This window comes from Thunnus maccoyii, chromosome 8, assembly GCF_910596095.1.
Source record: "Thunnus maccoyii chromosome 8, fThuMac1.1, whole genome shotgun sequence".
NCBI classification, from domain to species: Eukaryota; Metazoa; Chordata; class Actinopteri; order Scombriformes; family Scombridae; genus Thunnus; species Thunnus maccoyii.
Window position 1 is genome coordinate 653,448 of NC_056540.1, and position 16,254 is coordinate 669,701.

Consider the following 16,254-nt stretch of genomic DNA (forward strand, 5'->3'; position numbering starts at 1 on the left):
TCAATTATGACTCTTTTTATTATGAATTTTGATCCATGGAGGTTTTATATTTGTAAAACTTTCCTAGAGCCTAGAAAAGCGATTTAAAAATCTGTGATGTCATCACAATGTCATCACAAGTCTATGGGGCCTGCCCAGAATTTGCGGGAGGGGCCAGTTAGAGAAACACTACTGCGCATATTCAGTGGGCCACATACCTCCGAAAGTAAATCCGGAAGCTATAAACTTTTTTGGTGTATGTGCCGAGAAGCATCTAGACACAGTCTTGCAGACTTACCTTAACCCTACACGACACACACCCCCTGATGTTGTCACCCTAACAGCATGTTACATGACACACCCTGCTGACTCCTAACCATCCCCCTCTTCATGCCTAAGCCTAACCAAGTGGGTGTTTCATGTAGTGCAGTGGGTGTGCTGTGTAGATACTACGCATTCCTGCTGTGGCTGCAGCTTGTCATTTTGCCCTTGCGTCATGCCCCCACTCCGTTTTGGGTGAAAGAAATCCCTCTAATTTGACTGGCGGTAAATGCAATTCCCGAGGTCTTTGCCAATTTAATAGCATCAAAGAAGAAAAATCATATTGCTTTTTAGCTATTTGGAGCCCAAATGTTATAGCCAGTCAGGCAAACAATTATGTTATGTCGTTGCCGATCAACGATTGGTGTCATTCTATAGAAAAAATGAAAGAAATAGGGGTTCATTGTTGAGTGTCATCGCTAACTGCTAAGCTAAAGTAACTAGCAGATCTGAATAGTGTTGGGCCTCAACCATGTTGTCAGACAAAGGCAGGCCTACATGTAAGCTCTGAAGCCCGACTACGAGGCTGCCTTTGTCCTTTAACCCCTGAAACAAAGGACCAGCGCCAAAATGCTGCTCTCACAGACTCCATCTCCCAGCCTGCCATGGCAGTTCACACCTCAGTGTTAAATCCAGGAAGCCCCAAACTCTCGTCTCTCATTGGCAGAGATGCACCATCACCATCAGGAGTCATGGCAATGCAGCCACAACATTGCTGCAGCTTGAAGTACCGGCTGCACACCAACACCCATTGCCTTTCTATTGTAACTGCGCTGGACGAAGCTTTGCTTTCTCCATGAGCCAGTTTACTAAAGGAGGTAAACCTGCGCATGTGTAATTCCCCTCACCGAGTATGAAGAGCCTCCCCTCACTGGATGAGCTGAGACTTCACCTCGAACACAATCACCGAATCTGAGAGACAGACCGCTGTTGCAAGTAACACTCTCACTCCCTGCAGGAGGAAGAAAGGGATTTGTTCACAAAGATGCAGATAACCTTGATGCCCCTCTGTTCTTCAACTGAGTCGACTCCGCTGTTTTCTCCGCCACGCTGCCGAGGATCAACTTGCCGTGAAACCTGCCGAAAGAGCACGAGGACGGCCCCATCAGCATCCAAGCGAAGGAACTGAGCCAGACCCAAAGACGGACTGAAACACACCCTACTCGCTTCCTTAAGTGACGCAAGTAAGAGGCTTAAATCTGGACAGAGGTTATGAAAGTGTGTTATTTTCAGTTCCAGTGTTGTTGTTTGTTGTGAATTGACGGACCACCAAGTCTCTTTGTTCTGCTATGCTCTGAGGAGTAGTTAGTAGTTTGCTGCCTGTTTGGTTGTGTTCACTACGCTAGACTGTCTTATGTTTGTCCCACTTCGGACTGCTTTTTTTTGCCACCTATAGATCCTGCTGACTGGCCAGTCCTGTCTGATATGATGAGGGTGGAGTTAGTCAGCAGAGGGTCATATCAGGTAACATTCAAAACATTTCCAAAATGACAGGATGGGAGAATTTCTCATCACCACCACTTTACAGAAAGTTAGTGAATGGAGAGGAAATCAAGAGAAGCTGGGTGGTATATTCCAAGAAAAAATAGTCTTTATTGCTTCTGCTGTAAGCTGTTCTCAGAAAAACATAACTACAAACTAATCAGTAATGGATTTAATGAGTGGAAGAATTGCAGTGAAATACTCAAAACCTATGAGAACAGTCCAGAACATTCTGGGCTCATGACATCATCCAAAGCTTTTTGGATGTGCGTGTCTACCACACACTTTTTGTCAAGTGCCAATGTCTTGGATGTTACAGGTAAAGGTAGTTGGTAATATTTAACAATTTATTCCTTTTTGATATGTGATTAATTTGTTTGAGAAGTGATTTTAATTTATAAAAATATATACTTTTGTCTTAAAACCATTGTGGTGTCTGATGTTAGTTGTCCATATTTTAGAACGAGCAGGCGGCGATGAGGCATTACTGGTGGGGTAATTTGGATGGAATGTGGTTGGGGGGGGGGGCAGGCACCAAAATGGCTAGAGCTGGCCCTGTACACAGCTCTGCTCTGCCTCTCGTTATCCATCATCAGACACGTGTGTTTGATACATTGAATTGGGTGAGTGCAGAGACGCCAGTCGGCGCCATCTTGCTATTGTCATGTCTGCCACGTCCGATAATTATTAATTATTTCTAATAACCAGCCATGCTCCTCCCAGATCCAACAATAGCATGTAAACAATTATGGGATTAGTGAGGAAGTTGCTAAAAGAAGGGGAGACCTGTGAGTGCTTGTGCAGACCAGTGTAAGTTTAAATGTACAGGGGGTAATTAGCCACTGTAATGAAGAATATAGCTAAATTAACAGGGTTGATAGCAGCAAAAATGCTACCAGTAACATAGAAACGTTGGCAAGCAGAAATGAGTCAGTACACTTACTGCAGTGCATCAGGTCACAACTTCATCTGGGCAGAGGATAATGCAGCATTTAGGCATATTTTGAATTTGGATTGTTATGACAATAATCATGATATAAAATCATGTCAGGGAACAGGCAGGTGAAGCTATTTTACATAGTACATGTTTCAACAAAAGAAAGAAGAAAGTCTGCACACTCCCTTTTTCTTTGGATGCAGTTTAATGGGGAGCTACAGTGTGCAGACTTTCTTTTTTCTTTTGTGCATTGTTTCTTTGGTCCAGCACCTGTTTTGAAGTTTTTTGGATGTGCGAGTCTACCACACACTTTTTGACATGTTTCAACAAACCTGGGGAAAAGTCAGCTTGCTGCAGCCAGTGCTTGCAAACTAGCTGTTACAGGCTAACATTAAATTGGGATTTCCTTGTCTTTCCAGTATGTTCTTTGTACTGCCCTTTCAATGCAGCATCAACATTCACTACTTTGACTTTTAACTGTTGACTTTAACATCATTAACTAACCCGTGATGAAGTGTTTGCCACTGACATATCCCACAGTTTACCATTTTCATAATCTCTGTGGATGACCTGAAGCCACAGATCTGGTCTTTTACTGTCCAAAACTTTGGGGAAGTAAAGGAAATTGGTAACTGGGTTTTTATTATTGTTGGACATGCAAAATGTGATGCAGCAGCCTTTAGGCATGTTGCCACCAGTTTTTTCCAATTTTGCGCCAGCACTTTCACAGCTTCTTTTCACCCATAAGCAGGCATGGTCATTCCGACGACAGGGAAGTGACGTATGCCTGCTCTTGCCAGACCAGCAATTCTTATAGGACTGAACAGGCACCATTTTGGGTCCAGTATCCAGCTCTTATAATACATCACTCAGATACCCCCTAGCCCATTTCCTGGCCCTGGAGCTGTGGATGTCATGGACAGAGGGCAGGCTGCAGCAAATTATTTTCTCTGCTGAGTGGATGATGTGCTGCAGCCTGTCTCTCTCTTTCTGGGTGTGTGAACCAGACAAGTATGGAGCAGGTCAGGATGGACTGGATGATGGCGGTGTAAAACTTCACTAGCTTTCCATTCAAAAAAAAAAAAAAAAAAAAAAAAAAGGCTCAACAGAGGCTCTACTTTTGAGGAAAGCTGACTAGGCAACAATAATAACAACACCTACCGCAGCTGGAACATTTCCCCTGAGTTGATATATTAAATGGGTTTACCAGCACGTCTGCATGTTATCACAGTGCATTTTATGTAGACCATTTACAGTCTAATTCCTGTTTAACACATCAAAGTATGGAAGGCACCATACGCATAAAAACTGCATGTGTGCAGAACAAATATTTCATCATGAAGCCGTTCACAAAATATATAAATACAAATGTATTTTATTCAAGAATATTAAAAAATACATTTGCTGACAAGTGGTAAAACATTTTTTTAATTAATACAAATACAAATATTTTAGATTAAGTAAAAAAAAAAAAAAAAAAAAATCATCATCCCAAAGTACCTTTCAGAGGTATCAAGATCTTATTTTATATACTTTAAAATGTATACTTTACCAACAATAAAAATAACACGTTTTTACTATGGACCTATATTTCCTTTCAACCATGTTTGTTCCTTTTGTCACTAAACCAAACAACAAGAGAGATTCACCTTTTTAACATGTGTTTCTTGTTTGTTTTTTTTAATATCTTATTACACTGGGACCCGAGCAATCTTATTTTTGTTCCTTTACATGTACATGTGTTAGAATGACAATAAAAATCTTGAAATCCTCAAGTGTTTGTGTGTGTGTGTCAGATCTCTACAGGGTCTGCGTTCAGGGTTCAGACTTAGAAAGACACTGTAGTCCAGGCAGCCTCCAACGACGAGCACTGTGGTGGATCCTCAGGTCCAACCATTCCTGCTGAGCAGCACCCAGAGCTACACTGGGAGCCAAACACAAAGACATTATAGTTCTTATTGAATATCATCACTGCTGCACAACAGGATTTACTTTTGTTCTTACTTTTACTTTTCCAAAACACACGCTGATAACACAGAAGATTATGAGGCACTTTAAAGGGGCAGAGAGGGCATTAAGCATGATACATATAACTGATGAATCACTGCCTCCATGTAGGAGTTGTAAAAGTGTACCTTGGAGCAAGGTAGGGCTCTCCGGGGGTGGATGGGTCCACTGGAGGGAGGTCAGTGGTCGTGACTGAGAGATCAGAGTGAGTCATGTCCTCACCCTCCATACTCCTCAGGTTGGTGATACTGCTCTTCACTGCTGCATTGATGCTGTTTCTGCTGCTATTAGTAGGACCTGAAGAGTTACACACTGATGTTATTGCCACTGGCCTCTCGTGACACAGGTCTGATTTTTTTTCTTTATCAAAAAAATGAATTACTGTATCCATTGAAGTTGTCTATCACCAAAATAGACGCCTATTCAAATAAATCCAATACTGTAGATCTTTAAAGGAGGAGGTTGTCTCATTACATTTTTGCCCATGAGTAGAATAATGATACGATCTGTCTTGAAAGGTGCTATTCACACATGCCATACACTGAATTTCAAGAAAATCATCACCTTTTAAAAAAACAATCAGAAAGTTTATTGCAGCTTCTCATTGAATGTATAATGTGTGAGACTGGGATCTATTGGTTTTGAATCTAACTTGTGAACTTTACAATCCACAACACAGGTAATATTGGACTGCAGGTAGACTGGTTGTTTTGACACTTACTGTACAATAATAATAATATGACATCTGCCATAAAGGCATGAGGAAACAAGAAAAACTAGCTCTGATGTAGTATGTAAAGACTTGGGTAGGTTCTGGGACAAATTCCTCTGTTCTTTTTTAAAATTATTATTTTAATAATTTTATTATTTTTGTCCCTTTTTCCCTCTTTTGTCTCTTTTCTCATTTCTGTATGTACAGTGCTGTGCAAAAGTTTTAGGCACTCATGATGCAACACCATCAGGGAGGCGTCTGATCATCCCGCATTTATTCTGCAGCATGACAATGAGCCCAAACACAGCCAGAGTCAGAAAGAAAAAGGAGTCCTGCCACAGACTGATTGATCTGTCTATGTGTCTATCTAGTCAGAAGTTTACATAAACTTAAGCCAAATACGTTGAAACTCCTTGTAAACATTCCCTGTCTTCTGTCAGTTGGGATTACTACTTTATTTTAAGATTGTGAAATGTCAGAATAATAATAATAATATATATATTCTTTTTCTCTTCATCATCTGTATTCACTCAAGGTTGATAGTATCCTGGGTGGTGGAGGAGGCGGTTTGGCTGCCCTCTGTCTGTCTTTGTAAGTCAGTTTTTTAAATTTATTAGGTTTTTAGATTATTTCAGGTACATGGTTAAAATATAATCAGCTAAACATATAGATAGAAGTATTGTGTGTATAAATGGCAGTAAAAAGCAATTTAATGAAAAAAATGGAGCAGAATTTCTATTGATTTCCAGTATAAAACACACCATTGTCCAGTATAATCCCAATACAGAAATGAATACAGATATTCAGAAGTCCGACACGTAAATTGCAGCAATCTATTGTGCAAGTCTGACAAACAATAGAGGAATTCCTCCAATTCATTTTTTGTCACGCATTATAGCACTAAATCTCAGAAAATTAAACATATCATTCATTCTAATTGGGCTATCTTAAAAAGTGACCCTCATCTGAGAGCAATTTTCCTAGAACCACCAGTTATATCCTAAAAAAATTGGTACACAGTTGTCTACCAGCACATAAAGAGGACATGTGGTTAAAGAGGCCCTTGAGTACTTTTAAGTGTTTTATTAACACATGCAAGCACTGTTCAAATGTGATTCAAACAAAGACTTTTACTGACCTGGAAACAGGAAGAAAGTACAATCAGAGAGACTTAATGAACTGTAACACTACTTTTGTAGAGAGACACTTCAGTAAATGTTCAGTACGTTTAGTAAACGCTCAGTAAACATTGAGTACAGTAGCAGTCTCCATTAGTTTGGGTGAGTTAATTTGTTAGTCTGTCCCTCCCACCACAGGAAATAATGGATTAATCCTGGAAGGCTATTGGTGTAGCACTTTTCTCCTTATGACAGTAACACGGAGATTATTCGACCAATGAGAATCTACTCGGACGAGAGCATATCGACCAACTAATCAACCAGTCGACCAGCAGACCACAGCCCTACTTGTAACCTTCTTCTCCAACACACGACTAAACAACAGGGCTCGACTTTAATTATTTGAGGCACCTCAAATGGCACCTTTGAGGTCTTTCGGACAAGTAAACTTACCTTTCACTTGTCTCAGTAAAAATGACTATAATTTACTTTTTTCATTTTGTTTGCGAATGCAGAATTCAGACGAACAAACAGTTGAAAGTATATCCAAACAGTGTCAAAATTTAATGATTCAATTTATGAATTGAATTAAAACCATTACTTCCCTGTTAATGATCTTTTCATTTGATTTGAATTGCAAAGCACTTTGTAAAGTCTGAGCTCTATAGATAAATCATTGATCATCCTTCTGACCTTCAGTAAAGATGACTGACAGTGTTTCCCCTAGGATTTTTTTTCCGGGGGGTGGTAGGCCCCCTGAAACTATTACTTTTATCTCGGTGCACGCATGTCATTGATATGTGGTGTCAACAGTGTCGTCATACATGAATGCAGTAAGGCGGTTGTCTGCATCAGTGTATTTCTCTACACTCAGCTAAAATGAAAGAAGTGCACAAAATTAGGTCAATAAAAATGAAATATTACCAATATTTATTTACCTAATTTTTAAATTTGATAACTTCTGTTATTCAAATTTCAATTCTAAAGCAGCACACTTGAAATATTGTTTCATTCCCTGACACACTGACTGACTGGGGTGATACTTACAGCAGCGTGTGAAAGGCTCCCAGGCTCTGGACTGCAGGTATGGTTTGGCCTGTGGCTGCTGGAGTAAGCAAACTACTGCTGAGTCCACCTGCTGAAAAACCCTGCAGACAGAGAGAGGGCTTATCCAAACTGCTTACTGTCATGGAAATTGATCACCACAAGAAAATGTAACTGATCAGGTTCTCTTCACTTTGACCTTTACATATAAGGAGCCTGGCTTTTCCACTACATTTTCCAAGGAATCTATACTGGATAATGTCACTGTTTTAGTAGCTCTTTCAAAGTTTCAGCAGGCCATTAGACCCATGAGACAAATTTATAAACAGCAAGTCATTTATTATTTTTGAAACATTTTCCAGTGCGTTTTATTTGATATTCTTCCATTCATGGATGGCTTGTTAACTGACAAGAGCCAGCAGTGAAATTGTCTGATCAGGTCTAAAACAATGTATGTTTAAATATGGAGCCAATTCCCACTAAAGCAAGTGTCTATACATGGTACATCTGTGAAATGTTACAAAAATGTGGACCTGATTGATTTGGATCTTTCTTACAATGAAACACAGGGGTTTGTAAGAGGACTCCTATTGTGTGGCTGATCACGAACATTCAAAGTTTAATTTGACACTTTAGCTATGTAATCAATAATAAAGTCTGGCATTAATCGAATGAAAATACCTTAATATCCTAAATCCACACAACCATGATGAAAGTAGTTATTTAAAGTGCAATACCTGAGGCTGAGCAGTCGTTGGTGGAGTTCAGCTGGCAGACCGTATTTGTCTGACTGGATTAACTCTTTGATAGAATCAAAGTCCTGCTTCAGTTGGAGAGCGCCCTGCACACTGAAGGCAGATAAAACACATCACATTACAACACTGCTCAGAGGTCTCAGCAGCCTGTTGTACCACATACCCAGTTACATGTACACATGCATGTGAGGTTGGTGGTCTGTTTCCTGCAGGTGTTTATACAATAACTTATTACTGATATGTTAAACAGAAAAAAATACATTTTAAGCTCTGTATAATATTCCTATCATATCTCACAGACACTTGTAACATTTAGAGTTTGCTGGATCATCAATGTGTCCAGAAAGGTCAATTCAATTTAAAAAGAGTCATCATCTACTCTTGGAAGTATATTTTTAGCTGCTGTATTTATATCTGAAATGTTTTATGTCTTGGATAGCAACATGTTTCCTCTGAGGAAAACGCTCCATGGGATTCCTAAACTGTCAGTGTGTCATGATGTGTGTTTAAAGGGGATGAAATTAGCAAACATGATTGGCCACGATTGTCACAGCCTCCAGCACACCCACCTATAATGTGTGGTAATGTATTCTTACTGATCCCACCCTGTATCCATGTGTGCCATGGGTGTGCCCTTTCTGCACCGCTGGGTTCACGAAAATGAGCCCCCCTTGTGACAGATGTGGAATCAAAAATCTTTTTGAATACATTTATAAATAAACACCTTTTGCAGAAACAGTCCACGACCCTCCTGATCAGAAATACTCGGTCACACATGAGACAATACATGCCCGTAATGTGCGTTGTATGTATGAGGAATCACACATGTATGATTTGTGTTGATGAAAAAAGATAAAGAAACAAACATTTATGTCCCCCTATACACGCACACACACACCACATTTACCATGTCTGCAAGGTGACACAATAGCTTTTTGTAAGCAGAAACAGAAAGACCCATTTTTCATAAACATCTTCTAGTTTTATTAGTTACTAAAACTACGCTCTATAATTTGAACTTTATTCTACATTTTAATGCTTTTCTATTGTCTCCTGACGATGGATACTGTATTGATTTTCCAGCCGCTGTCATATTTAAGTCATACATGCTATTCTTAAGCTATGCTGTCACCAATTTGATGGATAACACTGTGGTAGAAATCAATATTTGATGCTATGGCCAAAAACATACCTGAATTTTATCTTCTGTTTCAGGATGTGTTCCATCCATGCCTCCATGAAAGCTGTCATTGTTATACTCAGTGCCTGGACACGGGCATCATCAGACAATGGTGCCACACCCTCTAAAACCTGACCAATTACAGTTTGAGCTGCCAGAGCTGCATATTCACTGGGACTGCCGGGAAAACCTGTGTACCAACAGAGAAAGTAAGTAAGTCAAATGTATCTACACTGTACCTTTCTAAGATCAAAGATTTTAATCAAATTAGTGGCAACATTTTAAGAATCAGCATGAGTGTTAACATCCTCAACAATAAGCAGTCTGGATAGGTTCTTAGCTGTCTAAATCTAAATTTCGAGACAGGACAAGATCATTACGCACAAAAGATTTGTTCTCTATTGAGCAAGCATTTAACAGCGCCATCCTGACAAGTGTAGAGTCTGGGCTTAAAACAAGGGAAACAAGGTGCTCAGATGTCCACAACTCACTCTGTTGCATAGGCAGACTCCACTCACTTGAGGGAGGGAGACTCATGGCTTTCAGAGCTATCTCAGCTTCACCTGGACTTCAGCTGTTTTCCCTCTCTTCCTCACCTATCTATGCAATAAAATGCCAGCCCCCTGGAACAAACAGCGGCAATAGTGAAACACCAGCTCATGGATTGGAGCATTGTGAACCACCACAGACTCTCTGAAGAAAGTCTAGAGAAACTGAAGAAGAGTGAATACAGCAACACACAGGACATGTAGGAGAATTGGATAGGTGGGCAACAGCAAAGCCAAACACAGGAGCCATTGTACCCAGGAAGTGACAGAGAAATACACAAGGTAAATTATGATACTGCAATCTCTCAAACGTGTAACTATTGACAACATGGCAGCAGAGCATACACTGGAAAAGCTTAAGTGCAGAATTGGGTGCCTTTTCAATGACAAAAAGGTGCCCTATAGGCTGCACTGTAATGGGAGAAAAACATGGTGATGTGCCCTTCCAGGATGAGATACTTTGCCCTACAAGACGCCCTTACGATGGAGTAAACTGGCTGTTATGGTAAAAATTAATGTATCCTTTATGTAGGCTGAACATTAGGAAAATAAAGCACCCTTAAAACATGTTGTAGTTGTTGTAGCTGACATTATTACATTCAGTTCAATTTTGATAGAGTACTACTCATTAGTTTGCTCAGTCACATCCCCTTTAAATTGTTTGGGTCAGTGCAGTCTAAGCTGTAACATTGATACTAATATAATTTGTGAGGTAGGTCACATAGCAAGGTTTTTTGTAATCAAAACAAGGAATAAATATTATTAAGGATGCATTACTAATGTTTGTGGACTGTGTTTGGTTTTATATTTAGACCTGTCCAAAGCTGTATAACATGCTAAACAATGTGCTAGATGGATAGTAGCTAGCTAGCCAGATATGTACTTAGCCATCACTTTATTAAATATTTCATACAAACTGGAAATCAATCTTGTGGTAAATCCTTAAAAGGAAATCATTAGAGTATTCTTTCTTCAAAATGTGTTTACAACCCTTTAGCTTGGATTAACATGCACTATGATTACAAAATGACAAGAAGAGACAGAAAATTGAAGACAATACAAAGGAATCTGCAAAGTGCAGCTAGACGCAGCAAGGGAGGAGATGGGAAAAATAAAGGTTTGTTTGCATTAGCCATTAGCAATTAGATGGAGGCCCAGTAGAACTTAAACCTCTGCCTAGGTGTTTTAAAAATGTATCCTGTCATGAAATCTGGAAGAGAACCTTTTGAGTAGCCCTTCTAACAGACAAACAAACGGAGAGGAGTGAAAACAACTGCCTTAGTCAGGGTAAAAACATACCCTACTAGTGCAGTTCTTGTGCTGTATGTCAGTGTCTTACCACCCAAAGTACCTGGAAATGCATGACAAATGACAGAGCTGCCAAGTCTTTCAAGGATGTTTGCCAATTCCTTGACTGAGAGGAAGACAGTTTTGTCAATGCACTTAATCCACTCTTCCTCTGCTCTCCCTATCAGCAATGTCCAATCAATGCTTACATGCCTTAAAGAAAATAATGTGGACACAATCTTTCCAAAGCTGAAAAAAACAAAAAAAAATAAACGCTACATTGTCAGTGACAACTGCATCAGTTGAGTGCTCATTCTACATACTGAGGTTGATCAAGACCCAGCTTAGAAACAGACTCTCTCAGATCATCTGCTGTTGTCCATTGAGAGGGACATCCCAGTTGACCATAACAGGGTCATTAATATTTACAAAGTCATGGCCAAAGAATTTTCCTTTTTATTTCACCGATCTTGCTTCTCACTTCCATGACTGCTCAAAACAGGTCATTCCCAAAATGTTAATAGTTCCACGTTTTTACTACTGATGTGTTTGAGAAATAAACATTAAAAACATAACCCATTCCCTGAAAATTGTATTACAGAGATGTTTGCAAAATAAATGTTTAAAAAGTAAATCCTTTATATATATACAGAGGTGTTGTCTCCTTATATTCTGAGTTACCCTATAAAATGTTCATCTTAATTGGGTATGTAGCCTTTTTACCAAACATGCATTGTTATTTTCTGCTGATGGGGCCCACTGAATGTATCAGGTGCCCTTTATATTTTTTTGCCCCTGCTCCTCAGATAACCTGATTCCGCCACTGACTACCACTACACTTCTAGCATATGTTCCTGTTGTTTGCTGTTAAACACAAAACTTCTGGCCCCCTGTTTAACACCAACACCATTCCACTGCTCAGAGGGCACAGTCTCTTTCCTGGAATTTTTTGAGTAATTTGCAGGTATTTAATGGCTTATTTTTAGGACATTTGATACAAATGACAAGAAAAAACTGGAAAAAAAAGTTGGTTTAGTTGGTAAGAACCCTCTCATTACAGGTTATCTGGATTCATACGTACCAACTACCGACCGTGTTTACTAAATACTGGTAGGCTCAGTGAGCTGTGACTGAGGAGCAACGCGCTATTGCTAGGGGGATCAACGTGCTGTGCCCGGGGAGCAACATGCTGTAGCCTGGGAAAAATGCGCTGTGGCCAGAGAGCAACGCCCTATGACCGGGGAGCAAACATGCTGTGGCCGGGCAGCAATGCTCTGTGGCCTGGGAGCAACGCCTTGTTAAATCGATTTATTCAGATATTTTTTACACATTACATTACATTACACATATACACATTCAAACATTTGAATTCATTTGATCAAAATGTTTGTACACATTTGCACATTTGAATACATCCATACAAAATGTTTACGCAGCTACAATACATGACTCTAATTTAAGCCCATAATGTTTTGCCTAGAAAACACAAACAGCAGCAGATCAATTAGTGAGTGGAGCCCCTTTGAGCTTCCCCACCTTTTAAATAAAAAAAAACAAAACACAGTCTCCAGAATAAAATGTTGCAAACACACACACACACACACACACACACACACACACACACACACACACACACACACACACACACACACACACACACACACACATCTGTTACTGTATGAGTTTGTCATAGACTGCTGTAACAGTTAAGATTTCTGCACCTGTTCTGTGGTTAGGTCTCCAGTGTACAGCAGAAGGCATGGTCTGTTCAAAGATCTCCCCTGACATCTTCTTGCAGTCACTGGAAAAGGTCTTCAGCACTAGAGAAGAGAAGGTCTGATCGACACAAAGCAGAGACATCAGATCAGATGACACCTACATTCTTTGGTTTACATTATGCCACATTCATGTTGGTAGAATGGAAGAAAAGGAAAACCTATCGTTGTTATGAGCCTTGTTAAAAACATTCACATATAATTCTAGAGTACACATTACTGGCCCTGTAGTCATGTCATATAAATACACTACGTATTGTTAAACCATGTATAAACTAATTCTGTAGGCTACTTAGCTGATGAGTTGAACTGATTGTATCAGTGTTGGATTTTATTTACACTGATGCACCATTGGTGGCAGCTTTGAAGCCATTTTGGTGCCAGTTTGATGACAGTTCTGTGCAGATTTGATGTTTAGATTGTGTAGGTGTATTTATTCTTGACATTTTTTCAGACATTTTACAATGCCCTCTTGAAAAAATTCAAATTATTGAACAGTGTCATAGAGCTCTAAATTAATTTCATTACATGCAATATGTCCCAATTATAGACAAATCCTGTTTCAGGTGACTTATTTTTCTATTTACTGAGTATTTTGAGTCCTCCTGCTACATTTAGCATTTATTAGTGCATTTTGGGCAGTTTTCAGCATAGACTAATTTTATGATTATGAAATTACTAATTTTCTTCAATCAAGGTCATATACAGTGTCAATGTATGTGTTGGGCCTCAACCATTGGGTCACACAAAGGCCCTGTTTACACTTGGCATTAACATCCATCTCGGGTGATCCGATCACAAGTAGACAGCTCTGAGTACAGGTATGAACACACTTGAGACGCATTGAGGATGGATTGAGATCCGATCACTCAGACTACATTCAGAGATGGTCTGGGCCACATGTGGCCATGTTCATTTAGTAGTGTAAACACAATGCGTCCCGGGCTCTGTCGATCAAAAACCAGGCAACGTGCTTTACAGACTGCCGTCCGTACACACGCTCACTGTGGACAAAGGAACCGCTTGTCTCCCTCTCACGGTCGCTTCCCTCCTCTTTCTTCCCTGTCTTGCGACTAACCCGCACACACACGCACATATACATACACATCTTCTTACACATCTGACGGTCAGATAATGTCGGATATAGCGCTGCTCTATCCATCGTTATCTGCCATCAGACACATGTGGAAGGAATTGGGTGAGTGCAAGACGCCGACCACCAGGTGGTGCCATCTTGCTATTGTCTAACCGAGGTGACTTCCTCCCATAGTCACGTCCATCCCAAACCCTCGACATCATCACGCCAGATGACGTCGCCATCTTGTCTCTCACACACACACACACGCGTTCACCTACATGTATTCAACCCTGTACATAGCTGTTTGTTTGGTTTTGGTAGAATTAGATTTTAGAATAGTTGTTTATTGATCAAAGCATTCATGAACTTTGTTAATTTTGCTAGGCTTAATAAACACTGTTATATCTTTAACGAGAAGTCCTTTGTCATTATTTTGTTTAATATGTTTAATATGAAAAGTGGCTGATTGAAGGAGTCAGAGCTTGAATTCAACCCTTCTTTGTTCACCTGTGAATGTTGATATCTGAAAGATATGAACATTCTAGGTGAACTCTTTTATGAGTCTACCTTGTTTGGTTATTGGTCCCAGTTTCCGGGTGGTGACCCGTATTTATTAATTCAAATTAATAATTCTACAAATTTTTATAATTAATAATTGTTTCTGATAATTGTTGATTATTGCTAATAACCAACCATGCTCCTCACAGATTGGACAGTTGTGTCACCCGTGTGAGGTTCTTTAACAGTTGGTGCCCGAATTATTAATTTATATTAATAATCTTTTGATTTCATAATTACGAATTGTTGCTAATAACCAAACGCACTCCTACCAGTCTCAACAGTATGTATATTAGGTATGATATTTCTCAGTAATGTTTTGGTGTAATTTGTTTTACACTTATGTATATCTTCATTTATCCAACTGGATTGTATGGCTCTTAATATAAATTCTCTGCTTGGGCAATCAGTTATGTATTCATTATCTTTCAGCTTGTGACACTAATGATTGTTTTTCTGATATTGTCTCACCACGAGAACCCTCCTTCATTAGGAGAGGCTGTATCTGGGCGGTTCATTCACAGATGGATCCTATTATGCAATGTATTCTCTTTGCCTGTTGGCGTTTGGACCTCACCTATTTCTATAAATTGACATTTCTGTTGGTTTTGATTATGCTGATGATAGCTTTTAGATGAAACATGTTTGTTTTTGCCTACAATAAATACAAGACCATCGATGTGTGTGTGTGCCGGTATTCTGTTTGCTGTGATCGTTGCCACAACCATGCACCCAATACAGTGTTCAAGATTTGGAGCTGTGCACACTTCTACTTTTCACTATATCTACACACTTACATACATTTTAATGTTTTAACAAAGGGTCATTGGTGTTAAAGTCCAAGTCGAGTTGCAAGTCTCTTATGATTGAGTCAAGTCCAAAGTCATCAGATTGATGACTTGAGACAAAGTCATGTGACTACGCCTCCACGCCGTATAAGTTCATTCCTGACCTGAGGATCACAAGATCCCTTTTTTGTCCATCAATTTTGGTGTGATCCATCATTGCAGAGACCCATCATCTCTGCCTCTCATCAACCATGTGTAAACATAGCTGATCTCTGTTCTTGTTTCTGATCCACACAATCTGAAATACTGAGATGGCATCCTCACAACAAAACTAAGTCAGCTTTCTAATGTTGTTGGACAATCAATCAACCATGTCACCTGTAGCTCAGATACAGCCCTGTCAAGTGCTCTGAGCTGCTGCCTCAGCAGAAGCTGATTGTGGTCATGAAGAGTGGAATGATGGTCATTGTCTGAATTCATCATCAGGGACTTCGTCAGCTGCACGATCATGTCTACTGACTCTCTCAGCACCTGCCGAGACAGAGAAAGAACACATGCACAAACACACTTTATTAATCTGATGTTGGTTCGAAGGCAGGACTAAAATGTGGGGGAATATTGGGCTGTACTACTCTGGTGGCCAGAAATACAACTCCGAAGTGACTGGTGTGACGACGCCACTGCA

General features: G+C 39.8%; 1 protein-coding gene across 2 annotated transcripts in view; it reads right to left on the reverse strand.

Annotated features, from left to right (window-relative positions):
- Window positions 1–4,147: 4,147 nt before the first annotated feature.
- The window catches only part of ccdc142 (coiled-coil domain containing 142), a 36,596-nt gene continuing 24,489 nt past the window's right edge, over window positions 4,148–16,254 (reverse strand). Inside the window, exons 12-18 of one of the 2 annotated variants that reach the window (XM_042419971.1) lie at window positions 15,948–16,100; window positions 13,092–13,206; window positions 9,548–9,725; window positions 8,338–8,448; window positions 7,604–7,704; window positions 4,855–5,023; window positions 4,148–4,643 (exon numbers count right to left, since the gene is read on the reverse strand). In XM_042419971.1, coding sequence (XP_042275905.1) covers window positions 4,535–4,643; window positions 4,855–5,023; window positions 7,604–7,704; window positions 8,338–8,448; window positions 9,548–9,725; window positions 13,092–13,206; window positions 15,948–16,100 — 936 coding nt within the window. In that variant the 3' untranslated portion in view covers window positions 4,148–4,534. Of the gene's footprint in view, window positions 4,644–4,854; window positions 5,024–7,603; window positions 7,705–8,337; window positions 8,449–9,547; window positions 9,726–10,054; window positions 10,159–13,091; window positions 13,207–15,947; window positions 16,101–16,254 lie in introns of those variants that run through there. The other variant, XM_042419972.1, reaches the window with a different exon arrangement.